General features: G+C 34.4%; 2 protein-coding genes and 1 long non-coding RNA gene across 4 annotated transcripts in view; all 3 read left to right on the top strand.

Moving 5' to 3' along the window:
- Window positions 1–26,949, top strand: part of LOC138910616 (uncharacterized) — a 204,624-nt gene that overhangs the window by 82,928 nt on the left and 94,747 nt on the right. The gene's annotated exons all lie outside the window — the stretch shown is intronic.
- Window positions 14,296–17,499, top strand: LOC104091232 (uncharacterized). 2 transcript variants are annotated; one of them, XM_009596516.4, is made up of 5 exons: window positions 14,296–14,551; window positions 15,709–15,851; window positions 16,127–16,208; window positions 16,364–16,480; window positions 17,166–17,499. In XM_009596516.4, the coding sequence occupies exons 2-5, from the start codon at window positions 15,730–15,732 to the stop codon at window positions 17,214–17,216; spliced, it is 372 nt and encodes a 123-aa protein (XP_009594811.1). In that variant the 5' UTR covers window positions 14,296–14,551; window positions 15,709–15,729; the 3' UTR covers window positions 17,217–17,499. The 2 variants fall into 2 exon arrangements, with proteins under 2 accessions (XP_009594811.1, XP_009594810.1); XM_009596515.4 differs by having other exon boundaries at window positions 14,413–14,551; window positions 15,698–15,851.
- Window positions 23,578–26,418, top strand: LOC104091231 (uncharacterized). Its single transcript, XM_033654793.2, has 7 exons — window positions 23,578–24,079; window positions 24,194–24,246; window positions 24,809–24,882; window positions 25,020–25,082; window positions 25,298–25,361; window positions 25,954–26,034; window positions 26,133–26,418. The coding sequence occupies exons 1-7, from the start codon at window positions 24,054–24,056 to the stop codon at window positions 26,138–26,140; spliced, it is 369 nt and encodes a 122-aa protein (XP_033510684.1). The 5' UTR covers window positions 23,578–24,053; the 3' UTR covers window positions 26,141–26,418.

The following is a 26,949-nucleotide window of genomic DNA, read 5'->3' as shown; positions in this document are numbered from 1 at the left end:
ACATGTATAGTTCTTCGTCTGTCTTCGGTGTATGAAGCAGCGGTGGGCTCAATAGATATCGCTTGAGCTCCTCCAAGGCACGTTGGCACTCCGGGGTCCATGAGAAGTTGTTCTTTTTCTTCAACAGTGAGAAGAAACGGTGGCTCTTATCGGATGACCTCGAAATAAATCATCCCAAGGCAGCTATGCGTCCGATTAACCTTTGTGTGGCCTTCATGTTGTCCACAACAGTGATATCTTCGATGGCCTTGATCTTATCGGGGTTGATCTCGATTCCCTGGTTGGATACCATGAATCCGAGGAATTTACCGGACCCTACTCTGAATGCACATTTCTCCGGGTTCAGCTTTATATTGTATTTTTTCAATATGCTGAAGGTTTCCTGCAAATGCTTCAAATGGTCCTCTACTCGCAAGGACTTAACCAGCATATCGTCAATGTAAACCTCCATTGATTTTCCTATTTGTTCTTCAAACATCTAATTTACTAGGTGTTGGTAAGTGGTGCCAGTATTTTTTAGTCCGAACGGCATCGCGTTATAGCAGTAGGTGTCGTACTTAGTAATGAGAAAAAGAAAACAAGGAGAAGGTTGTGCGCAAGTCTCTAGCTTCAGATTCGCTCTATCGGCTGAGGGACGAATCCGAAGAAGTAGAACCTTCTGTTATAGTGGCCCGCAAGCCGTCGCAACTTGAAAAGCAGGGGGCCTCCGAACTAGAGATCCATGAGGCAGATCTTCCCCAATCCAGGTAGATCGATGAGGAGATCGTGGTCAAGGCTTCCCGTGATGCGGATAGTGCCCCAAAGGAGGCACATGGTATGATAGACATCACCGAGTCGCCCTCGTTCACCAAGTCTATGTACAAAGAGACCCAAACGGTCAAAGAGCGCCCCAATAAGGGGGCCCACAGAGCGGACGACCCCCTACGCTGCTTTTTTTATGGCGTGGATTCCACTGCCACGGAAGACGTCGCCAGATTGGGTAACATAGAGGTACCGAGGAAGAGTCTGACCTCGGGGGCAGGCGGGCCTAACTCGAGCCCGAAATTTGTCAACCGGTTCCTTGCCCCAAGTGTGGATCCTGATCGGAAGCGGTCCATTGTCATTACCGTTCTGTAGGATGCCCGGGTTCTTTTTGCCCCTATAGGGGTGGCCAGTTACCTCCGGTGCCTGGTGATCGAAGAAGACCAAGCCAAAATGAATGAGGTTGACGCGCCCTGCCTGTTCAACGAAGCACAACAGGCGCTGAACCGAGTAACTTTAAATAACTCTCGATGATTTCAATTTCTCCTTTTATACTTGAATTAATTCATTGATAATCCTAATAGATTACTATTATCACTTAAACATAATTAACCAAAATATTATTCTCCACCTATTAGGCTACTTAGCTATAGTAAAATGATATGGTTTTATATAATCACAAAATATCACATTCGGAAGTAGAATTTATTAAGAAATAAATATCGATTCTTTTTACCAAAATATCTTATAAAGTTAGTAGATTTATCCCTTTAAAAAGAAATTGAATTTGCGTTGACTTCCTCAAAGCAGAATGTGAATGGGTAGTATTATAAAAAAGAAAATAGTATGAATAGACAACTTAATCAGCAGAATGTGAATGGGTAGTATTATAAAAAAGAAAATAGTATGAATAGCCAACTTAATTAAAGAGTAAAGATAAACCAAAGAAGATAGATGTGACAATATTTCAATGGTAGGAATTTGAATGTCACGACCCAATCGATGGGCAATGTGTGTGTATATATATATATATATGTATAACCGACAAGGCTTCTATGGATAACTATGTATAAAAAATAGAAGCTGACAAGGCCACATACTATCCAACTATACCTGATTGTCTACAGACCTCTAACAGAGTGTACAATTATATAAAGGACGGGACTGGGCCCCGTCATACCCATATATGTATACAAAGATATCGTACCAAAACCCAATAGGATGGAACCGAACCATCTTTGATCTACAATCAATTTGAACATAACAAGAAGTCAACATCCATACCCGTTATAACATCAAATTCTACCATATCTAATTAAATCAGGTCTGCTACTGTAGAATGACTATGAACTACTACTATACAATCTCTATATACCTATCTATCTATCACTGGATCCCCAACAGGTGTAGACACCTCAAAAGGTTTAATCAACTCAGGTTTTATCCCAAACTTACTAGCAACCAACGGAGTAACATACGATAAGGTGGAATATGGATCAATCAATGTATATACATCATATGAGGAGACTGATAATACACACGTAACAACATCACATGACGACTCCTGATCCTGTCGATTCGCTAAATCATAAATGCAATTTTGCGGACCGCTCGAGCTAGATGCTCTACCTCTGCCTCTACCATGACGGACTGGTGCCTGTGAACCTTGCTCGGGGGCGTACTGATGATGATGAACCATCTATAGATCTTGCTGGACGAACTATATTTGTACCACCTCTCGTCGGACAATCTCTCATAACGTGGCCTGGATAATCACAAGTATAACAAACACCCAACCCCACAAAGCATTGCCCGGCATGCTGCTTACCACATTGAGCACATCGTGGCAAGGTCGACCTCATCTGACTTGACTCACCCCTATACTGAGAACTAGATGACCTGAAACTCTGACTGGGCCCTGAATATGTGGAATGATCAAATCTCATACTGGCAAACTGAGGGGGTGCACTAATCGATGGCTGGGCTAGATACCTTGGGTGAAGTTGTCTCTGACCACCTCGAAACTCACCAGAAGGACCTAAATATCTCGCTTTCTTACTCTGGCCCCTATCATTCTCACGATCGTCCATCTGCTTCTGCTTACGCTCCTCTACACTCTGAGCGTATGCCTGAATATGAGAAATATCCATGTCTGGCTGAAGTGAGACCGACATACAGTCATTAAGTAGGTGCGGCTCCAACCCCATCATGAACCGGTGAACCCGATACTCCATCTTAGCTACAATAGTGGGAGCATACCTAGCCAAAGAATCAAACTGAATATTGTACTCCCGAACACTCATATAACCCTGCCGAATGGTCAAGAACCTATCAACTCTGGCCTGTCTAAGTTCTAGTGGAAAATAATGATGAAGAAAAGCCTCTGTAAACTCCTTCCATACTGCTATAGGGTATCCTCACCTCTGGACAACTCCCAAGACTCGTACCAATTAATTGCAATATCCCGAAGTCTTTAGGAAGCTAGATCAACTGACTCAGTCGCAGTGACCTTCATTACCCTCAAAGTCCTCTGTATCCTATCGATAAATACCCGAGGGTCCTCGTTTGGATCTGCTCCAATGAATACTGGAGGGTCCAAATTAATGAAATCACGAACCCTCGCACTAATGGACCTATCTACATGACCAATACCTACCTCCTTACGACGATCCTGTGCAGCCACTAATCGAGTCAATAGCTGAATAACATCTCTCATCTCCTGACCCGGTGCATCTGGCTGAGGAGATGGGTGTACTGGGGTGAGCGCTGGAGCTGGTGCCCCTCGGATCTCCTCTGGAGAGGGCTAGGTATGTGAAGTTTGAGATGGAATCTAACTCCGAGACTGTAACGACCTGACCAGTTATTTTGAAAATTAGCGTCTCGTTAGGTGACTTAAGGTCTCGAGCAGCTTTGTATTATGTGTTATGACTTGTGTGTGTACTTAACTCGGAGTTTGAACCTTTGTCATTCTATTCTCTCATAGATGACGAGGACACGAGTTGTAGTTACTAATGACGCTCTCCCCAGAGTCAGTATTGCTAGGGGTCGGGGCAGAGGCCGAGGAGGAGTACGTTCCGTAGCTAGAGCACCTGTCAGAATAACAGCTGAGTTGCCGCCAGTAGCTTCTGTTGAGGACAGGTACCGGAGGCGCCTGTTGTTGCCCCGGACTTTAGGAGACCTTAGCACAGTTCGTGAGCATGTTTGGTACATTGTCTCTGGCGGGGGTTGATTTCTGTTACACCAGCTACTTCACAGATCGGGGGAGGAGATCAGACTCCCGTTGCCCGTTCTCCATAGTAGCGAGTCCATGTTGGTCAGGTTCCAGGTATCATGCCGACACAGCCTGTTGTTCCAGTTCAGTCCATGGGTTGGGCAACTGTCACGCCCCAAACTAGGGGAGGCACGACTGGCATTCGATACTGTATTCGATCGAGTTAGCCACTAAACATACTAGCTAACTAGATTGGGGGCCCAACAGATCGGGCAGCACAACATCTGAAATACTAAGCCTGGACCGTAAGGTTATGACATGAATAATAATAATCCATATAAACATAGGTAGACAAGCCAAAATAATAAAATACTAGCTGGCCGACAAGGCCGCGACTGAAGACATACATGCCTACACACCTATATATACATGCCAAGCCTATGGGTTGGAGACTGAAAGCAGCAAAAAAAAAAAAGAAACCCAGAATATTGTGTCCACAATAGCCTCTAAGAGTGTCATAAGCACTGTCGGGATAAGGCCCCAACTATACCCAAACTGTACAACAAAAGTAACCATCCTATGAAAGCTCCAGGAAGAGGTGGAGCTTACCAACTCACAACTGAACCCCGAAATCCTAGCGGAGGAGTCGATCAGAGTCCCTACCTGGACCTGCACGCACGAAACAAAAATGCAGTGTCCCCAGGCAACGGGACATCAATACGAATAAAAATGTACTGGTATGTAAGGCAGAAAGTAGAATCATACATAGCTGATGTAAAAAGGTAATAAAGATACCACCTGACACTGAAACTCTGATAGCCTCCATGGCCGACATCCGACCTCATAGTAATAAAATATGCATGGTATGCTCGTGTAATCGTATGTCGTGAATACATATATATTGATGTAAATGCATGACATACCCAACCAAATGCTAGCAATGGCGGTCTCTCCCGATAGCTAACCGGTATCATATTGCCAACCTGTGGCCATCTATACAATATATATAGTCTTTCGGGCAAATAGGCCCCTTACCTCCGATTATAGCTCGAAGTCCATGCATAATATGTCATGTATGATATGAACTTTGAATGCATATAATAGGCCATAACAAGAACTTAGCCAACCTTGGCTCATTAGTACTCCTATTCTCATAATCTCATAATCACCTTCGTATCGCATACAAATGTCTCGTGGAACCTCATATCTTTTTTAATAAGTTTGAAAACTTAACTCGACTTTTAGAAAGATAACTTAATCTGAATATGTTCATAAAAAGCTTAAGGTGCTTCACTTAGTCCTTATACCTGATTTCTTGATAATTAGTAAAATAAAGTATTTCAAAAAAAAATCAAATGTTTTAGTAGTTTAAACATAAAAATTATATTTGAAAATTTTGAAATCGACGTGTCACTTTAGAGATTTTAAAATACACTTTAACAAGGAAGAAGGACTGATCGCAAATATTAAATGCCTTTATTTTTAAGTCACACAACCCAAAGACGAATAAGAATTCATATATATGGACATATATTTAAGAAAGCCGACAAAATGACATATATAGATGTCGAATACCCTTTTTAACCGAACGAGTAAAATATCAACCTAATAGCATCATGAAAATACTTCAGCTACGATACCAATGCCTTTCACAGAAGGTCTTTCTAGCAACAGAATAGTAAAATATCACATTTGGCGTCTTAGGAATTTCCCAAAATTCGTGCTAAAAGGAAGGACGAAGCTTAGCCTTAACATACCTCTCCAACGAACGTCCGAATGCCTGTAGTTCCTTCACGAAAGTTGTTCCTTACGTCCTAAGATTTGAAACCACTATATATATCCAGCTTATACGCACTTATAAACAGTTCATAAATGAGTTTAAATCGGCAGATTTGCCATATGACCCTAACTTGACAAAACGCCCGTAGAACTTTGTAAAAACGATCATAAAAGAGTACCAAGATGATTACCTTGGAAAACCAAGTATAAATCCTGAAGAACCAGCAAGAACAATAATTTCCTATCTTCCAAAAATAGCTCCAAACACAGCTAATAGAAGGGGAAAACGATTGCAAAGCGTAGAGATTGCGCTTCTAGGCACGGGGGCAAACTTTAACGATAGAAATCGTTAAAAATGCACCTTAATCAATCAAGAACATCATGAAACCCTCTCTTAAGCTTTCTCACTGTTTTGGGAAGAAGATGAAATGTTTTGGGGTCTTAAAAGTCGAATTTTCCGACTTATACCACTTGTTTGACCCAACCCGGTTCGCGACCCGATTTCAGCCCAGACAGTCCACGGTAAACCAGTCATAACTTTTTACTCTAATGTAGGTTTGATGTGAGATTTCTTTGTTTGCAAACTAGACTCGTAGACCTTCGATTTGGTAGGTTTTGGGTCCCATAACTCTTTATATATTGGGAGAAATGATCTGATATATTTGACCCAAAGTTTAGAAAATTTATTAGAGAAATTTACGATAACTTTTGCCGACCTTTATTTCGCAACTTGCTTGACTCCAAAACTTAACATGTGACCAGTGTGATATTATAATACCTAATAACATATTATTCTTAGCATATTATACACTCTTAGTCTTATCCCATAGGTGTAAGTTAACTTAAACCTTCCGAACGTGCGGGGTGCTACCCGAGCCATTTCTTTAACCATGAACCTTTGTTTAAGGGATTCCTTTGACTTAAAGCTTTAGTTTAGTTCCTTGATATTACCACACATTTTCAGTATTATTCTCCCAATGTGCTATACCCAATCATATATACCTAATATAACCACGCCACGTTACGTATATTACGTAAGAGAAGAGAGAAACACCTGGGGTCTCACAGCAACAACATCTGAGGAGGAAAAACTTAGACTTGCGAGGTTCAAGAAGTATTACCCTCCTACTTTTAGTGGTTTGGATTCATAGGATGCACATGGTTTCCTAGAGGAGTGCCATTGTATTCTCTGCACTATGGATATTGTGGAGACGAGTGGGGTTGATTTTACTACGTTCCAGCTTAGGGAGCGACATATCAGTGGTGGCAAACGTACAAGTTGGATAGCCTGGCCGATGTAGCTTCACTTTCATGGACTCAGTTCTCAGAGATATTCTTGAGAGAGTTTGTTCCCCAGACCCTTCGGGATGCATGGCGCGTGGAGTTTGATCAGCTGCGCTAGGCCACTATGTCAGTATCAGAGTATGCCATTAGATTTAGCGATTTGTCCAGACATGCACCTACTTTGGTTTCTACAGTTAGAGAGCAAGTCCGCAGGTTCATTGAGGGGCTCAGTCATGGTATCCGGTTCGGCATGGATCGGGAGTTGGAGATGATGTTTCATTCCAGCAGGTGGTAGAGATCGTTCGCAGATTAGAGGGCATGTGGAATTAGGAGGGAGAGGTCAGGGAGGCTAAGAGACCTCGTAGACCGGAGATATCTACTGGAACCTATTTTGGAGGTAGAGTACGCCACAGTAGAGGTTTTATGGGTCATCCAGTTCAGTTTGCACTTTAGGCTTCACGCAGTGCTTCAGATATCCATGGGTTTCAGAGTATCCGTATCGGACAGCTTCCGTAGCCACGCCAGTGGGGGGTTGCTTTGAGTGTAGAGATACTAGCCACATGGTGATAGATTGTCCCAGACTCCGGACAGATGTGTCATAACGGGGTATTTAGGCTATGAGTTCTACTCCAAATGTTGATATCCTTGCACCGCTACCTAGGGGTGTAGGTCACGTGGGTAGAGGGCGCCCAAGAGGGGGAGGCCTGGACCATTAATATGCTTTCTATGGTGGGGCTGAGGCCGCTACACCTAATGATGTCGTTACAAGTATGGTTTCGATTGTTATAGAGGGGCATCTCTCTTATTTTGATTTGGTTCTGCTTATCGGGGTGAATCCTCTTATCTTGCTTCACATATGGGTGAGTTTCGTGATTTTTTATTATGTTTATGTGTTTACCCCTGTTGAAAGATTCTATAGTAGTAGCCTATGTCTGTCGTTTCGTTTGTTCACTCTTGAGAGCTATGAGACTAGAAGTGACTTTTTGTTACCCATTACAGTAGGTTTTGATGTGATTTATGGATGGTTGGTTATGATTTGTGAATTAGATGCTCTACCGGCGTGATGTTCAGCATGTGTTGTGACCTTGCTAGCAAAAATTAAATTAGTGGAAGGTTTCGGTTTATATGATGTGTATTCTACTTATGATTCAGAGCTGAGGATGGGATCCTCACGTTTCCATGAGGTTTGTTATGTTCGGACCGGGCAGTGTGCCACGATGAAGTTATATTAGGATGAGATCCTTGTGATTTGTTCATATACTTTGATTCTCCCTTGTGGAACTAATTCGTAGTATGCTACTGATAGGGAGTTGTGCATGTCGGGCTTGTTTGGTAGTTCTTTCATGTGTTTTTTTGTATATTCAGTCATATTCGTGCTATACTTAATAGGTTTTAGCTTGCGAGGTGTGTGCCCAGGTGGCATTAGATGTGACATGTTGATTCAGGTGAATAGTTATTAGGTCTTCATGTTTCTTGCATCGTTGTCAGTATTGTAAATGTTTGGAACAGGGTTCTAGCGGATATAAGGTTAATTGCCAGTGCTGGATTTGATTATGGGTAGCTACTGGGATCAGAGATGTTGTTATGGGCATATGTGTGATGTGTAACGTCGTGTAGTTGTACCTGGTGGGTGTAGGCATGAGTTGTTTAAATAAAATAAAAAAGGCCGAAACGATTTCCTTTTCAGATGAGTTTATTCAACGATTGACAAAAATATTAATAATTAATAAATAAATTATTTATTTTTATTAATAAATTACATGAACTTAGATCAATTAAATAATGATATTTCTATACATATGGAATTATTCAGCCTATTCAATTTGTCCATTTAGATTTATCTAGGTGGAATAATAAGAAAAGGTAAGGTTCAAAATAGTTTACAAAAAAAAGGATTTATTTTAGTATTTTAGAAAGGGTCGGTTAGGAGAGGGAGGTATCTGTAATTGAATTGCAGCTGGTTGAGGCTGATAATGTGTGTTGGTGTGGGAATCAGGTCTTTTGGAAACCATCGTAAGATGAGAAATTTGGTTCTAAGGTTATCAGTGTGGGTGGAAGGAATAATTTTCAGTTGGGATGGTGTCATCAGGCCTATGTGGATTGCGGTGACGTGGGATCACCCGCGAGGATATGTATGGTAAGTTCATTCAGTGATTTGAGGACTTCAAAATGGTTCTTCGCACGTTCGAGGACGAACGTTTGTTTAAGAGAGGGAGAATGTGACGATCTGACATGTCATTTTGAGAATTAGTGTCCCGTTCGGTGGCTTAAGGTCTCGAGCAGCTTCGTATTATGTGTTATGACTTGCGTGTGTGGTCGAGTTCAGATTATGTGTGATATTTCTCATTATCTCTTCTGTAATTACTTAGCATTAATTGAAGTTTGTTATCCCTTTTATTGTTGATGTATTCTTATTTGGGGTCATTGATTCATGCTATCTCTCTTTTCGTCGAATTGTACTTTTATGGAATTAGTGTTACACATTATCTCTCCTTTGTTGAGCTATTTTTGTTGAGACCATTATTCCATGTTGTGTCTTTCTTTGTGATATCGTTCTTCCATTTCTTTGTGTTCTGAAGTTCTTGTGTTGATTTACTTGTCGTATTCTCGTGTTATAGTTGTTGTTGTTGTTGTACTTAGTGTAGTTGAGTCGAGGGCTATGTGTGGTTGTGGTATTGAAAATGTTTTGAGAAAATATTATGGCATATGGGCATATGTAGTGAAAGTCATTTTATTGTGTTGTTATGTTTTGGCACACGTAGTATTGTTGTGAGGATTGTCGTGGTGTTCGCACGTGAGTTGTACGTGTTATTATTTTTTATATTTGCACATGCAGCGTGACAAGGCGGGCTATATATGTGGTTTTGCGCATGTGGCGAGACAAAGTGGAAATATTATTGTGCGCGTGCGGCGAGACAAGATTGACATTTACTTTATTATTGCACACGTTGCAAGACAAGGTGGGCTATGTTAGGGAATGATTTGTGATGACTTGTGATGCCCTGGGGGCATTGTTATTGTTGATGTTTGTGTAGTGGTGTGCCTACCTTGTGTGAGTTATACCTTGTACATTTTATGCGGATCGTTTCTTATGTGTCATCCATTGTCTCTACTCTTACTTGTTGACTTGAGTGGTGATAGAACATTTGCACAAGCATACACGTAATTGATCACCCATATCGGTTTAAGAAGATGAATTCTGATGTTATTGACCATTTACATGTACTCCCGTGTACTTGCCTTCTGTGTGAGAGTTATCAGGTTGGCAAGTGAGTTGTTTGTGCAGCCATGAGTCATTGTTATTGTTGGCACGTGAGTGGTCTGTGCGGATATTAGATATTGTCACTCTCTTGGCACGTGAGTCGTCCGTGCGGTTATAAATTGTAACGTGGGCATAAGATGCCAAGTGATTAGGGTTCATGGATTGGGTCATGTGATTTGTGATTATGAGGTTTGGTACCTCGTGAAAATTCTTGAATAAATCTGGTGTAAATACGGTGGTTCTTAATGAGTTATTACTTGTTTTCCTTTATTTGGTTTCACCGGACTTAGACCGTATTCAACTTACTCTACATCATTATTATCTGTTTGCTTCTTGTTGCTAATTGTTGTTTCTAGTGCTCATTACGAGTGTTGTTTTTGTCTTCCTTATCATGCTTAGCTTTATATTAATATTGTTTCCCCGTTAGTTCACCTTCATACTTGTTCAGGTTGTTTAGCCATATAAGTGTCTTGACTGTCCCTCGTCACTACTCTACCGAGTTTAGTCTTGATACTTATTGGGTACCGCTATGGTGTACTCATGCTATGCTTTATGCACACTTTTGTGCAGATCTAGGTATTTCGGAGTTGGTTGATCCATAGCAAGTTGTTCGGATTTTGCTGTGGAGACTCAAGGTAAACCTGCCGTCGTGTTCGCTGATTCAGAAGAACATCAATGGTGTATTTCACTATTGGCTTGACATTACTAATTAAAGATATTGTGTTATACGAACAATCAAATTTTAAAATTACTCAAGCTATTCATGCTTGCCATATAACTCGTGTGAGATAGGAAAATGTTTTTTTGAAATATTACTTGATATTCTTTAAGAAGGAATAGGAAAAGAAATTATAGGACGATGCGTCTGCAACACTATAAAGCAATAAAAAAAACTCTGTTGTTATATATTTTATTTAATTATTATTTATTATTTAGTTTTTTAAAATTATTTATGGTCACTTGACTAAAATAGCAACCCATAGCTTTCTCATTCGGGTACCCCATTTTCTGTTAATTAAAGGGTTTTTTCACTTTTAGCCCACGCCAGAAACTATTTACATTCGCTAGCCGAAAAAAGTATATAAAATTTGTATAATATTGTATATAATATACATAATGTATATATATATATACAAAAAATATACAGTTTTTCGACTATTATTTTGAGACTGACATACAATAATCAATTTTCCTTAATTTAAACCCATCTACTACTCCTAGCCCGTTTTACTAGTAGACTAAACTAAGCCCAATACCCCAATACCTAGCTATACTATAATAGAAATTTATTTATCTATTTTTTCTATGTTTTGTAGTTTTTAATAAGTATCTAGGTATTTTTTATAAATTATATATATATTGCTCCTTAAAAGGCTCTCACCCTATTATTAATGCCTTCAATTAAGGGATTCAATTACATCATTTCTTTTTTTTCCCTCTCCTCTTTTCTCTCCTTCCTTTTTACATCAAAATCTCTTAATCTACGCCCAAAATCTCCATCTTCTCAATTCACAAATTATATATATTGCTCCTTAAAAGGCATGTGTTTTCTGCAGGCTTTGATTGCAGTATCAGAAGCAAGTAAAGAAATTTTGAAGGACAACTAAGATTTCTTCCCAATAAAACCAATGAATTACGGGTGTTTCCTTGTAATATCAATAGGGACAGGATCTACATAATGTGAATATAAACATAATGCATCAATGGCAGCCAAATGGGGTATTGTGGATTGGTTATTTCAAAAAGGATCCACACCACTAATCGAAGTGTTCACCCAATCAAGTGTTGATTTGGTTGATTACCATAATTATGTTATTTTTCAAGCTCTACACATTGGTAATAATTACCTTCGGATCTCCATCTTCTCTCTTTCCACCATTGCCAACAAATTTATATTATTGAAAAATCGTCAATTGCATTGTTCTTTTGCTGGGAGACTAGATAACACTCAAAATGAAGAAATATTCAGGAATTGTATGATAACTATATCACAATTGGTATGAGATACATCAATGCCTAAAACACAATTGTATCATACTTGTATCACAATTGTATCTAACTTGTATATGGTATATTAATACCCAAAATAATACCTGATACAATACTAATAAATTAATATACAATTATCATATATTTGTGATAAAAACTATAAAATTCGTCACGAACTCACAACTGCTCATAACAATATACAATGAATATATAATTATCATACATTTGCAATACAATTCTTTCAACAATTATGATACATATACAATTATAATACAATCGCGACACATTTCTGAAAAATTATAATACAACTATGATCGTCATCTTTTTCAAGTTTCAATCACAACTCGACACTAAAAATCTAATATAATCGTGTTATGATTGTATTAGTATTGTATCAAGTATTGTTTTGGGTATTGATGTATCATATATAAGTCACATATAATAAAGATTTTAAAAAGAAAGAAAACATGATTCAAAACTTACCCACACCTTGATTCTAGAGCAATATTCCAAATTTTGTGTGCATTGTATCAATAAGAAATTGAGATTTAGGGTGATTAGTAAGAAAGAGAGAAAATTATTAAGAAAGAGAAAAATATTTTTGACATCCTTTATGAAAAAAATAGAATCTTAAATGTAGGGGATTATTGAAAATGGGGTGGGTATCGTGTAACTGACATGCTAAAATTAAGGAATTTTGAATTTTTTTCTTATTTATGATTTTATATATAACTTATAAATATAGATATACAAAGTAATTGATAAGGAACCTAAATAAATATGGTAAATATATTTCTATTATAGTATAGCTAGTTAAAAATCTCTAAATTAATCCCAAAACCCCAGACCAATTCCCCATCTTCCTCCTCGTTATCTTCCTCGCCGCAATACCCATTTTCCCTTTCCTTCATTTCTCTAATTATCACTTTAATTAGTTTCTATATTTCCTTTTATTATTATTATTATTATTATTATTATTATTATTATTATTATTATTATTATTATTATTATTATTATTATTATTATTATTATTATTATTATTATTATTATTTTCTTTCCTTTAATTGTTTTACCATTTTATTACTAACACTCTGTTTTGATCATTGTTACTATCATTTTATAATGTATTGTATTGTATTGTATCGTATCATAGCATTTTATGAATATAACGTTTGGATAGATTGTATTATTTGCTATTGTTAAATAATATTTTATTATTTGGTTTGACTGTATCATACTGTACTGTAACTGATAAGTTTACAAAAATAACCTCAATTGTTTAAATATTAAATTTATCAAGAATTACGCATAAAAATAATTTTAAAAAATCTTTTTCTACTGATTTATCACCAAATATGTCTTATAAATAGATTAAGCAATTAAATTCATGCAAATTCTAAAAAAATTAGTGGAACAAGTTAATAATATTAAAAATAATAATAAGTACACTCCAAAAAACTAGATCATAATAATAATAAAACAAAAATAAAATGTTAAAGAACCATGATAAAGAAAGGAACGAGAATGGGCAGAACATTCTGATAATATAAGATTTTTAATGAGGCAGCTAGCAATGCGTATTATTAAATATGTGTATTCTTTTTCCTTCAATAGAATTTTTTTCCCACAAGGTTTTTACCTAGTAAGGTTTTAATGAGTCACATTATCTTTTAATGAATATACAAGGGGGAGTGTTATAAATATATTATATTATGAATGTTCATTTAGTACTCCGTTGTAAATAAGCTTCCTGAAAAAACTTATCCATATGAGACTCCGCCGTAAATATGTTTATCTATTTAGTAATCCATTGGAAATAAGCCTCCTCAAGAAGCTTATCCTTTCGGTACTCCGTTATTGATAAATATTACCCATGGTAGAAGATTATTTATATCTGACACAACAACTTAGAGTAGCAGCTTACACAGCAGCTTGCAGCAGCAGCTTGTAGTAGCAACTTGCAGTAGCAGGTTACACAACAACTTCCTTTCTTCTATAAATAGAGGAGAATTCAGTTCATTATGTATATAAGTTTGAAATTTGAATAATATATCAGTTTCTCTCTATACTTGTCTTTACTTTACTATCTTTATTTTATAACATAGAGAAAATACTCTATTTATAGTTTACTATTTTTCAAAAGTTGAGCCTGAATTTTCTATTTTCAATATTGGTTCCTCATTTAGGAATTTTGTCAAAATCAATCCAAAAGGTTTAAGAGAAAAAGAAAAAGGTAAAAAGAAAAACAAACTAGAGAAGCTGACCAGGGAAGTGGCTGAAAATCCGTGAGTTTGCTATCCTCCTTATCATTTGTTCAGTAATTGCTATTTTTATCCCCAATTTCCACGTTTTATTTTCACCGCACGAGTTATGATTGTTCGATAACTATGGGAAAAACCAATGTCAAGCTTGAAAGAATCGGAAAAAGAAAACCTGTGAAAGTTAATTTTAGACATTTCGCAGTGATGTTAAGATAGTAAAAATCAATATTTTTTTGCAATTAGAGAAGCCCACGCTGTTATTTCTGTGTGAATTTTTACTCTATCCATCTGATTCATGTAGTTCTCAGTTACCTATATAAGTATTCCCCATTTTGTTTCTACCCAGTGGAAAATCGTTTGTAGTCCAGATACAGCTGATCCTCTTACTCGCGCAGTTTATGTACTTGAATATTTTGTTGGAAATTATGCACACAACCTGTTCGATGAAATGTGCATGTTGGGTTTTTTTTTTGGTTGTTGGGGGGGGGGGGGGGGGGGGGGGGGCTATATCCTAAGATGTAGTGCTCACTATGATAGTAATTACTATTTAAAATACCAAACATTTTGTTGCCTGGCTATGTTTTTTGAACATTCTAAAAACATTTTTATAAAAATATATTGAACTTAAATGTAGTTTCTAACTATAAAAACTGTATTTCCAAAAAAAAAAATTAACGAACTAATGTCAAAATTCACGACCTTTCACTCTTTTTTGGATGGAAGAAGTACTTGTTGTCAATATGTATATGCTTCCTTTCCCTCAAATTTGATGTTAAAGTTAAAAAGTCCGTTCGGAGTATCTTTTTCGTGAATGCTGTACAATTTTAGCTGCATCTATTCGACTAATTTGGTTATGGTCCTATGGGCAAGCTTGTTCGTTAAATCACCACTTTGAACATGAACTAAACTTGCAAAGCAAATCAAAATTTCAATGAATTAACGCATCATAAAACCTTGTTACTTCAGTAAGCCAGTTGTTTATCATGCTCACCCTTCTCTTGTTATTTTCCGTGTTGTGTCTTCATGGTTTATATAGCTCTCTTTTCATAATATAACATCCTTTAGACTGCTTCTGAGATCAATCTACCCTAAATTCCCAGTCTTAATAAACATGGGAAGAAGGGTAGGCCGTGTTTAGTGTAACATTCATTGAGCTTCTTTCTGTTGAAGGTATTTCCCAGCTCATCGCCTGAATATAAAAAATGTGGCAGCTGTATGAAGGATGGAAAGAGATTCTGAAGATCCAAAAGTTCCGTAGAATTGTGTCCTATACTGGATTCTATTGTTTCACTGCACTCATCACATATGCATACACCAACAACACGTGAGTGTTTTATGAGTTTCTTATTACTTATATCTAATTAAAATAAGAAGTTGAACTGGTAGCTTTCTGGTTTTCAGAGAATTAGTAAATAGGTTTGAGCTTTTGATAATTTTAACCCTGTATAGCTGGTTATAATCATCTTTTGCAGATCTTCTTTATTAATATGCTAAGATATACCTTGACTTGAAAGCATCTTTGTACAAACCTCTGGCGTTCACGTAGTTGTTCTTAGAGATATGTTGTTTCTAATCACTATGTGGGTTTGGGTATTGCAGGACTAGAGCGGGGCACTCTAGAGATGACCAATTCTATGCTTCTTATCCGGCTGGAACAGAGCTCCTTACTGACACAGCTAAGGTCTGTCGCCGTTTTGCATCATATCTAAGGGATTCCTCAGTTCGGGCCGAGGAAGTCTGATTTCATGATGATGTGAAAAGTTTCACTTGTCATGGAGTTCTTTCTGTTTCATTACTGATTTTTGTGGAATTTGTTTTTTCTTTTTTCATTCTTAGTTATATAAAGCAGCATTGGGCAATGTTTTTGAAGAGGAAGAATGGGGACCAATCGAATGGTGCGTCCTGGCTAAACATTTTGAACGCCAAGGGAAATCACCATATGCATATCATTCTGTAAGTTAATGATATCATAATTTTGCTATTCCCAATTTTACATTTTATACGAGTTTGTAATGCCTTATTTGTTTTATACTTAATGCCATAGCAATTTTCTCTTCCTTTCATACATAGAGCAAAATCCCTTATTTTGAGGCTACTGGTTCCAGCATGTAAATCGTTCAGATGCTAGATTTCTATATGACATTAGAGAAAGGGTGTTGCAAACTACTCATGTCTATAAAGGTCTAGGATGTTTGAAACCCGCATTTTGCATTTCTTAAGATTAGGAGAGAAAAAACACTAGGTGATTTCTTCCCATCTTCCGAAGCCTTGGCGTGCATAATTCCTGATACTTGTGCTGTTGGGATATAACATGTACCCGGTGAAATAATTGAGGTGCGCACAAGTTGGTCTAGACACCACCATCATAAATAAAGAAAAGGAGAATGAAACTTATTATCCCAGCTTATCAAATTAAGAGGAAGCTGCACTAAGTTGTCCCATTAAGTATAGTCATAGACTAAAATCTTAATAGCTCATCGTGTATTCCACATTGGAATCTGGAAAGTTACATAATGACGTGAACTAATCCTGTAGAGTAGGATTTGCTTACTATGTTCTATCTCAATGTCTAAGTTTTTATACATAAACGTATAAGCACACCTCTAATCTTATTTTTTTCATTTGCATGACGGTCCAGCAATACATGGCACACCTCGTTTCTCATGGACAGCTAGATGGAAGTGGCTAGCGAAAGCGCAGTAAGCAGCAAACACCTCCTTTACTGACGATTCAACACCTCTCATCTACATCTTGAGCAGCCTTAAATCAATGGTAGAAGTAAATTATGCAGCTGCGGCTTTGAAAATGTTATACTAACCTCTTAGTGTAAGCTTATTTCAAATCAATATGATGAGTTAGGAGTGGGAGTATTTGAATACTTTTAAATCAAGATTCATATTAGCGGATCTTTTTGTAATTGAAACTTCCCTAATTTCTGCTCCTTTTATAAATTGAGAGTGGTTATTCCTTCACTGCCAGTTTGGTTTAGAAAATAAAATTCTGCTCGTTTTACTTTCCATGATATCTGCCATTTTAGGCATCGTCCATGCAGAATTTATATGATATCATTCGCTGAGGTTTTTTCTTTTATTTTCCTAGATGGTTTTTCTGCAACTGCATAATTTTGGTCTATATTGATAGACCAAAATAGCCCTACAATATTAAACAGAAGAACTCACAGGGAAAGAACATAATTATAATAACTTATTTTTTGAACTACAATAACTTCTATGTTTATTTTTTTAAAATATTTAAGATTTTAAAATTAATACAATCTTGTCCATTGAATTCTTATTAAAAATATATAGGAAGGTTTAATAAAATCAATTTCGTAAGAATTCTCCATATTGGCAATACATCACAACTCTATAATATTCAATACCAAGAAAAATAATAGTAATGTTAAACGGACTGCATAAAGCGTTAAAATTGAGAAAACAAATCCTCACGATAATATATAATTATTTTATATTTCAATTGCTTTCCTATTAATAATATTTTTTATTGTTAATTTTTCATGCAATATTTAAAAATATACCCAATTATTAAAGAAGAACTAAGAAAATTTTTAAGAATATAAATGTGTGAGAAAGAGAAAAAAAAAGTTTGGTAAGAGTCAATACCACTAATGATTTTGCAAACATAAAGATCTAAAAGTGGAATATCGATCTTTTTTCTATTTGAAAATAAAATTTATGGTGGATAAAATTATAATTACGGTTAAATATTCAAACATGAGATGAACTAATATTTATAATCCGAATCAAAAGAAAATAAATTATTTTTATGTTAAACACAAATAATCAAATCTTTCAATTAATTATTTAGCAAGAGAATCCAATTAAAATCATTTTTTAAACTCATCATATGAGAAATTATATTTCAAGTTAAAAAAAATCTTAGGGTACATAAATTTATTCCATAAAAAGAGTATTAGATATTAAAAAATTAGATCACAAAGTAAAAAAGATTAGTATAATATTAAGAAGGTCATACAAGTGTTTGAGGAAGCACAATCAAAGCTAAATCCTAAACAAGAATAAGCTTTCAAGGTCGAAAACGAAGAAGAGCATATAATAAAAGATGATTTGATTTTTCTAGAACACTTGGCTATCAACCCCAACGGTAATAGTAGTGTATTTAATAAGAAAAATATTTTCATCATTAGATTAAAATACAATTTGTGAAAATTACATGATAGAAATTAAAGAGCTATCTTAGTTAGCAAAAATAAATATGTTGATCAACTAAATAAAAGGTCGATTGATAAGTTTTATGGTAAAAATAAAATATTTTTCAGTTTTGACTTAGCAAAAGATAATACCAACAATTACTACCAAGAAGAATACTTAAATACTTTAATACCAAATGGCCTTCTACCCTATATCTTTGTTGCCAAGTTCATTATTTCTTACATATGTTAGTGTCATCATATATAGAATAGACTAAATTAAAATTGATCTTCCATTGCATATAGGTTGATTTTGAAGAAAAAATATGACTGTCATGCTATTGAAAACTCTGCTGAATAGCTTATGTGATAGTACATATATGGTATGTAGAAGTTTTGACAATAACGTCATACATGCAGAACTTACGATATCGGTCAATGTGCTTTTAAGTATGTGTTTATTCCCGAATTCAACTTTCGTCTTCCGAAACTAAAAAATATCCTTTTAAATTTGTGTGAAAATAATTTTCAGTATGTTTATGTTTTGTAGTTATAATAAATAAAGCACATGAACAAACATCCTAAATATTAGAGTATATTTACAACAATATATTTTCTTATACGAATAACTATATGTTGCACTTTCAAGAGAGATATCAATATCGATAATAAAAGTTCTGGTTAAAGAAGAGCAACCAAAGCATTAGAAGAAAACATACACAAAAAAATATTATCTATAAAGATGTGTTTGGTAAGATACCATCACATTAGATACCTTTAAACTACAATACATAATTATCTACTTAACATGACTAAAAATTGATCATTTGTATCAGTTCTGATGATGTCCTTTCATTTTGAATTCACGTATTATGCTAATGCAACAATATTTTTTGGCATTTAGATGATTGTTGTATTATTATATATAAAATTTATCTCATTAATTAAATTTTATTGTTCCTTCACATAAATAAATATTTAAACTATCATGTGTCATTATTAACGTGCAACACACGTTTATAGATACTAGTTATTATAAAAATACGGAGGCTAAAAAGCTAAGTGTTGATTGATCAAAATATCTCTAAATTTAATAGACTTTTATACCCTTAATTATTTGTGTTAATTTTCATAAGTCATAAAATTGGGACAAAAAGGAAAATCCAAAACATTAAGACAAAGTGTTGTAATAGAATTGGGATCACGTTAAAGTCTAAAGAGTCCAATCCTAGCTCCTATAGTGTATCAATGTCACATGAGTCTATTTTGGTTAAGGTTTGTAGAAATATTTGTCTTTATAGCTGAACGGCAGCGTGTCTTTACTCCTTGTAATTAATTATGAATCTGATATTTCTCAAGTATAGTTCTCTTCTGTGTATTCTTTGTTTCGTGAATGAGAAACTCTCTCATTGAACAGTTCGAATCAAGTGTTTCCACTCTATCTTTTAACAATATTTCAAAAACAGAGAAATATATCAATCTATACTCTATTTTTTATGTAACATGTGTTGTGCCTTTTTTGCTCTAAACCTTTAAACTAATCAAGATCTGAATCTAACAGTTTGACAAAAGACATCATAAGCAAGACACCAACTATTCAAGAAAATAAGTCATAGAATAGAAACATCAAAAAGAGATGCACTATCAGCGACTTCTGGAATAGTCTCATGGACGTGGTAGAAGGTGAAAATCTACCTTTTTTTTTAAAACATTGGATTCAGACATTAAAAAGAGTCTTTGGTATGGCAAAGTCATTTTTCATACAAATATTTTGATGAAATATTTTAGTACTAAAAATAAAAAACAATGTCCAACTGTTAGTTAAAGCAAGTAATATGGAGTTAAAAGTTATAGTTATAAGAAAAATAACTTCCGTCCATAAGTGAGAAAATTCAATTTCCCATTTTAAATGAAAAATATTTTCTATGATAGAAAATGACTTCTGTTATACTAAATACACTAGTATTAGAATCTGCGCGATGCGCAGTTAATATTAAAGAATATTAATTATTTAAAATTATCATTTATATTTTTAGTGTATTATATTACGTCGTAAATAAAATTTTAACTGACATTTACTTCTCGGTACAATATTCATTAACTAAACTCTTGAAATATTTTTTGTATTTTGAAGTTTATTCAATTGTTCTCAGTAATTGGCAATTTTTTATTATAGCTAATTTTATTTTTTCTTATTTTTGTTTTTTTATTTTAAAATAATTTTAAAACTTCAACTTGAAACTACTCCCCAATTTGAATGCACTATAACTGATTATAAGATATCTTATTTATTAATTCAAATAAATAGAGTAACCAACCAATTAATTCAAAATTTAAAATTCAAAAAGTTTTTTAGTTAGAAAGGTAGTTTGTTTTGTCCTAATGCTACTTGGCTTTTTGTGGTTATGCCACTTGTCTTAATATTGTGCTTTTACCTCTCCTTTTATTATATATAGATAAGCATGTAATTTCATAATTCTACGAGTTGGTTCTTCATTAGATCCCATGCATGATTACAACAATTCATCATTTTAAGTAAGTTATACAGTCAAACATCTCTATAATAGTATCGTTTGTTCCGAAATATTTTGGCTTTTATAGTGAATGGTTATTATACAGCTATAACAGCATTTGGCATTTGAATATATTTTGGTTGTTATAGACAAAAATTATCCAAAATATTATTTTTTTCTTTTTTAATATTACATATAAAGGTAAAAAAATATATAAATTCAAAATCTCAAAAGATATGAATATTTCACGAATTAAATGCTAAAGAAATCTAATACATTATTAAAAAAATTCATAACTAAACGTACAAATATTTAAACTCTAAGGCACACAATTAAATCTTCCAAGATTGATGGAAGAACTCCATAATTATAGCTTGTTTCGTAGATTCCAGTCTCTTACTAGCGGTATAACGCTTGAATCGGCGAAGATTTGCATTCAAACTTTCAGCAAAAGAATATCCAATTGTTTTTCCTTGAAGGCAATCTAAGAGCTTAACAATTGAATCTTTTAAGTATCTTTTGGCATTTTTCTCATGAAAAATATATCATTTGAAGATCTTCAAAAAAACATAATAATAATGTGCATATTTTCATGGAATGTACTGTTATCTTTAAGATATATATTTCTATTATAAGTTTTATATTAAAGTTATACAATATTTGATTAAAATATTTAGAATTATTATTAATAATAATCTTAGAAAATCTACATGGCTGTTATAGAGGGGTAATTTTACAAAGAGCGTACTGTCATAAAGATGGTTGTTGCTGTTATAGATAGAAAGCTGTTATAGAGAGGTAAAATATAACATAAAAAATCGATTCTGAGAAAAACTATACTTTTATAGTGAATGACTGTTATATAGGGATACTGTTATAGAGAGGTTTCACGGTAATAAGTGGTCTTTTATTCTTGTTCTAAAATTCTCGCATTTGTTGTGGAAGCTATTAAGGGGGAGTTGGAAACTATATGTCCATTGAGCACATTTTACATGACACAATTAGCATTAAAAAATTGATTAGCCAATGTAGGAGTTGAAACGGGAAGATAATTTAATGGTTTCACAAAAAAAAAAAAATCAGTATTAGGTAATATATATACGACCACATTATATATTTATACACTATAAATTAAATATAAAAGTTATTTAAGTAACTTAACTAAATTTGATCATTTATGCTGAGGTTCAAGTGATATACAATAATTGTATACTAATAACACTACCGGTCCTAGGGGAGGGTACTTAAGGGGACGATAAGGGTACTTAGAGGTATTTTTAAATTAAAATTTTAAAAAGTTAATATATATTTTAAATACACATAAACTTTACGGAATGAAATAAATTCAAAGCTATGAAGTGCCTTTTATTTTATTTAATACAATATAAATATTAGATTTCTAATACAAGTGATAGTTATTGGTTTTTCGCCCGAAATTGATAGCACGTGTTCTTCTGCATCCCTGCTGTCTTCGGTAGATAGTATTTCATTATAGGCATCGTTGTCTTGTTAAATTATTCCTGGAAGGCCAAAGTTTCTTCTTTCCGCTTTAATCTAATATTTTAACGAGTCTTCATTTTCTTCATCATCGCAAACATCATTTCTAACAGTTGTTCTAGGAGAACCTTGAAAAGCAGGATTATACGTTTCTTGTATTTAATGAATAAATCTAGACTGGTTAGGATTTGTTTCAAAACGGAGACCCATTATCCTTAGTCAATCTATTAAATACTTTTTTTTATCAATTTAGGAGCCATTTTTAATAATAAATAATTAAAATAACAACAAATAGCAACACAAGTATAACAAAAATAAATGTGAACCTTAATAATAATGCTAGAACGTTAATTGCAATTAGAGTAAGATAGAAACAGAGAATTAGATAGATATGAGAGTATTATGTGAAAATTAAAAGAATGAAATGGGGTATTTATAATTTTAAAATAGGGCCAAAGGTATATTTTAATAAATTTAGGGGTTAAAAGTATAAATTAGGTGATCGGGGGTGATAGGAGAAGAGGCAAAAATAGCCGTTTTTGGCTGTTGCCAACGATTATTTTTTAAAAATAATAGTTGGCTAACGGAAAAAAAATGCTATTATTTAAAATAAAATGAAAACGTTAAGGGTTTCGGTTTGATACCGGTATCGGTACCTTAAGAGGGTACCAATCAGACCGGTTCTATTGGTACTTTTTCCGGTACCCTTCCACTCCCCCTTCCTTTTGCCTAAATCCCCTGCCCCTACCCTCCAACAGTTCGGGACGGAGCGGTATCGATACCAGTACAAACCGAATCGGTTCCGGGTACTCCCATCCCCTTAGACAACCCTAGTCACTAATAGGAGGCTGACAAAAAGAAATTTTGACAACATAAAGATTCTTTTAAATTAGTAGTGAATTTTAATGTGTAATTGCATGTTAGTTATTATCTTTTATTAAATTATAATTACTACATATAAAAGATTTACATGTAATTACCAATCAAGTAACTCGATTGTATCTTATACCACCTAAGTGCATAAAACTTAAATGCCATAAAAATAGATTAATTTACCGATCCTTCAATTTCTGGGCAGTGCTTTTCTCGAGTTAATTTAATTCGTTCTGTTTTTCTCTCTTTCTTTTTATTCTTTTTTTTTCCTTTCAAAATACCGTTATCACCGCCAAAATTTTGTTACTTTGTCAGTTATCTTCTGTTCGGTTTTTGCATAACATGACAGTTAAATATATTCCTTCTCTACAAAAGGAACATATCCAATAAATTCAGTTTTACTCTCTCCCGCTTCCTCTCTTTTCTGCATTTTTCGTTCTTTAATCCGATTTAGTAAGGCATTGCTGTGATAATGGACGACGAACAGAAACAAAATCTGTGAGTTGATACGTATTTTCTACATTAACTTTTTTCTTTTCTCTTCATTTGGGATTAATGCAGTTTCTTGCTCTGTATGCTGACTGTGTTTTCTGATCTTTTCTTGGTTTTCAGTGTTAAGAAGAGAATGCATAATACTGAAGCTAATGTTGATCAGTCAAATATTGGTTAGTCTTCCTTTCTATTAAATGTTAGTAATTTGAATTTGCTTTAATGGAAACTGGCTATTTCTTGAATGGGGCACTGTTGTTTCTTGAAATTTGTCAATATTTTCGATCAATTTGGTGATTGCTATATATGAAATGTACATCATGTTGTTCCTGATAGTTTTGCAAATGAAATGAGATCACTTTCTTTAATTTCTGCACACGTTCTTGAAAATGAAGTCATTTTCATTTTCTATCAGAAACAACCATTCTAACTTCAAAATAGGGTTTGTTGTTATTATACGCGTTCTTGAAAAGTTTGGTCATTATTGTTTTAGAAAGATATGAACAACTAAATTGCTACTTCAGTAACAATTTCTTTGTCATATTACTGTTTGAAGATTTCCTAAAATATTCTTTTGAAACTCAATGTCTTTCTTATTCTGAACCCCTGCCATTTTCTTTTTCATTAGAATGGAGGTCTAGCTCGCGAATATCATGTTATTAATTGGAACAACGTGTTTGTTTTGATAATTAAACTATAGAATCATGATTAATAATATTATCGGTGATATTGTTTCAGTTATATATGATCCTCGAGAGGGCTTTCTGCCCGTGTGGTGGCATAATGTCTATGGGACTCGCAGCACTGCTATGGTATTACCTGAGGAAAATTTTCTTAAAAGTTTACACTTAGATTATTTTGATTTGTATGCAATGTTGTTAATATTTCTTAAGTTATATTTCATGTTAGATAATTGTGATTTGAATGCAATGTTGTTAAAAAATTTCAGGTTATACAGAATGTGACACCTAACAACTCTCCTGCAGTGGCTTCCTATGGTCCTAACACTGTGGTATCTATTGTATCTTAAGTTATTTTCATGTTTCCACTTAGATAATTGTGCCGTGGAAACAGCTTCTTACAAAAAAGCAGGATAAGACTGCGTACAATAGATCATTTGTGGTCCGGCCCTTCCTCGGACCCCGTGTATAACAGGAGCTTAGTGCGCCGGACTGCCTTGCCACTTAGATAATTGTGAAGTGAATCTAGTGTTGTTAATATTTTTAGGCTACACAGACTGTGCAGAATGTGGCACCTTCCTATGATCCTATGCCAAGAACATCTGATGCAGGTTTGTTTGCATATTTGACATTTTGTTTTTAGAATCCTTTTCTCTTGATAATGTCTAACATATGAAGTCACCTATGTAGTTAGAATTTGTATATTTTGACACACCAATACATTAAAAAGAATCTCTATTGATTTCCAATGGAGTAAATACATGTTGACATAGCTAGACTTATTTGAACATAAAAATACCACTTTAAAGATTGAACTACAGACACATTCTTGTCTGGCTATTAATTTGGGACTATTCAATTGTTCTATCATATTTGGATGTATGTGGATCCCTATCCTGGTGATTAGCAAAGTAATAAAGGGAATTTTTTCATGTATTTGGAATCACGATAACAATGTTGGGTATCACTCTTTCTTTGAGCAGAGGGTCTATCGAAAACAGATTCTCTGACTTCTCAAAGTACGGTAAGGTCTGCATACACACTATCCTCGCCAGACCCAACTCATGGGATTACACTGAGTTTGTTGTTGTTCTTGTCGTTGTATAACAATTAATGTTGGATTTTGCTGATCTATGAAAGTATAGTACAATTTTTGTTACTTGTTTAGTATCAAACTAATAAGTACGGATATTCTGTTGTTAGGCACTTCCAATCAATCCAGAAATATGCAGACAGAATCAACTCTTAATCCCCCTATAGCTAATCCAAAAACTTGTGATGCAGGTTTGTTTAATTATTTCAAACTTTAAGATTTTGTTTTAGAATCATCAACTGTTTTAGTGATAAAGTAATACTAACTGATATTCTTGTTGTTGTTTTAGGATCTTGAATGCACCTAGTGATCTACCAGTTGACATGACATGGATTGAGCATTTCACTATTTACTGATCCAATTGAGCATTTCATTGCCTTGTTACTCAGGATTTATTGTTGAATACTTTCTTAAGCTTGTCCTGTAGAAAAACTTTTAGTACAAAAAATTTCTTAAGCTCTCACGCCTATCACTATAAATACATACAAATTTTTTGGATATTATCATCTCATATAACCGTGGATTCTGGCAATACCGTGTAAGTAAGTAAGTAAGTAAGTAAGTAAGTATGTATGTATGTGTGTGTGTGTTTTTTAATCACAAAGAAGGAAATGATAAAATGCACGTTGAATCTCTTATAATTAACATACTAGCATTTCTTCCTAGTACAATCAAACCTCTTTATAACAGCCCCGTTTATTCTGATATTTTTTGATTGCTATAGTAAAATTTGTTATAAACGACATATATTATAACATAACATAAATATCGATCCGAAATTTTTTTGACTTTTATAGTAAATAACTGTTATATAGAGACGTTATAGAGAGTTCTGACTGTATTAAGAAAATAGTGAGTTGTATATTTATATTTTCCATCATTTTTCATCCTTTTTTGTTGCATTATTTCAAAAATTGACCTTTAAAATTTTGATACTACGCATAACTTTTAGATGGTGAAAATTAAAAATTATAGGTAGTCAAAACATAGACTACACTTTAATGATAAAAGTAAATTTTTCAAGCAAATATCTATGTAAACTAACATATATATAATAGTTTAAATATTTATTTTGGGAGAAATGTGTACATCAAATAAAACTTTGA

This window comes from Nicotiana tomentosiformis, chromosome 4, assembly GCF_000390325.3.
Source record: "Nicotiana tomentosiformis chromosome 4, ASM39032v3, whole genome shotgun sequence".
In the NCBI taxonomy this organism is placed as follows: Eukaryota; Viridiplantae; Streptophyta; class Magnoliopsida; order Solanales; family Solanaceae; genus Nicotiana; species Nicotiana tomentosiformis.
This window is presented reverse-complemented; position numbering and strand designations above follow the sequence as displayed.

Coding starts and splice junctions, on each gene's coding strand:
- LOC104091232 (XM_009596516.4), top strand. CDS start 15,730: ATGTGGCAGCTGTATGAAGGATGGAAAGAGATTCTGAAGATCCAAAAG. Junction 15,852..16,126: donor TATGCATACACCAACAACAC/GTGAGTGTTTTA, acceptor TGGGTATTGCAG/GACTAGAGCGGGGCACTCTA. Junction 16,209..16,363: donor TCCTTACTGACACAGCTAAG/GTCTGTCGCCGT, acceptor TTTCATTCTTAG/TTATATAAAGCAGCATTGGG.
- LOC104091231 (XM_033654793.2), top strand. CDS start 24,054: ATGGACGACGAACAGAAACAAAATCT. Junction 24,883..25,019: donor GGACTCGCAGCACTGCTATG/GTATTACCTGAG, acceptor AAAAAATTTCAG/GTTATACAGAATGTGACACC. Junction 25,362..25,953: donor GCCAAGAACATCTGATGCAG/GTTTGTTTGCAT, acceptor TTCTGTTGTTAG/GCACTTCCAATCAATCCAGA.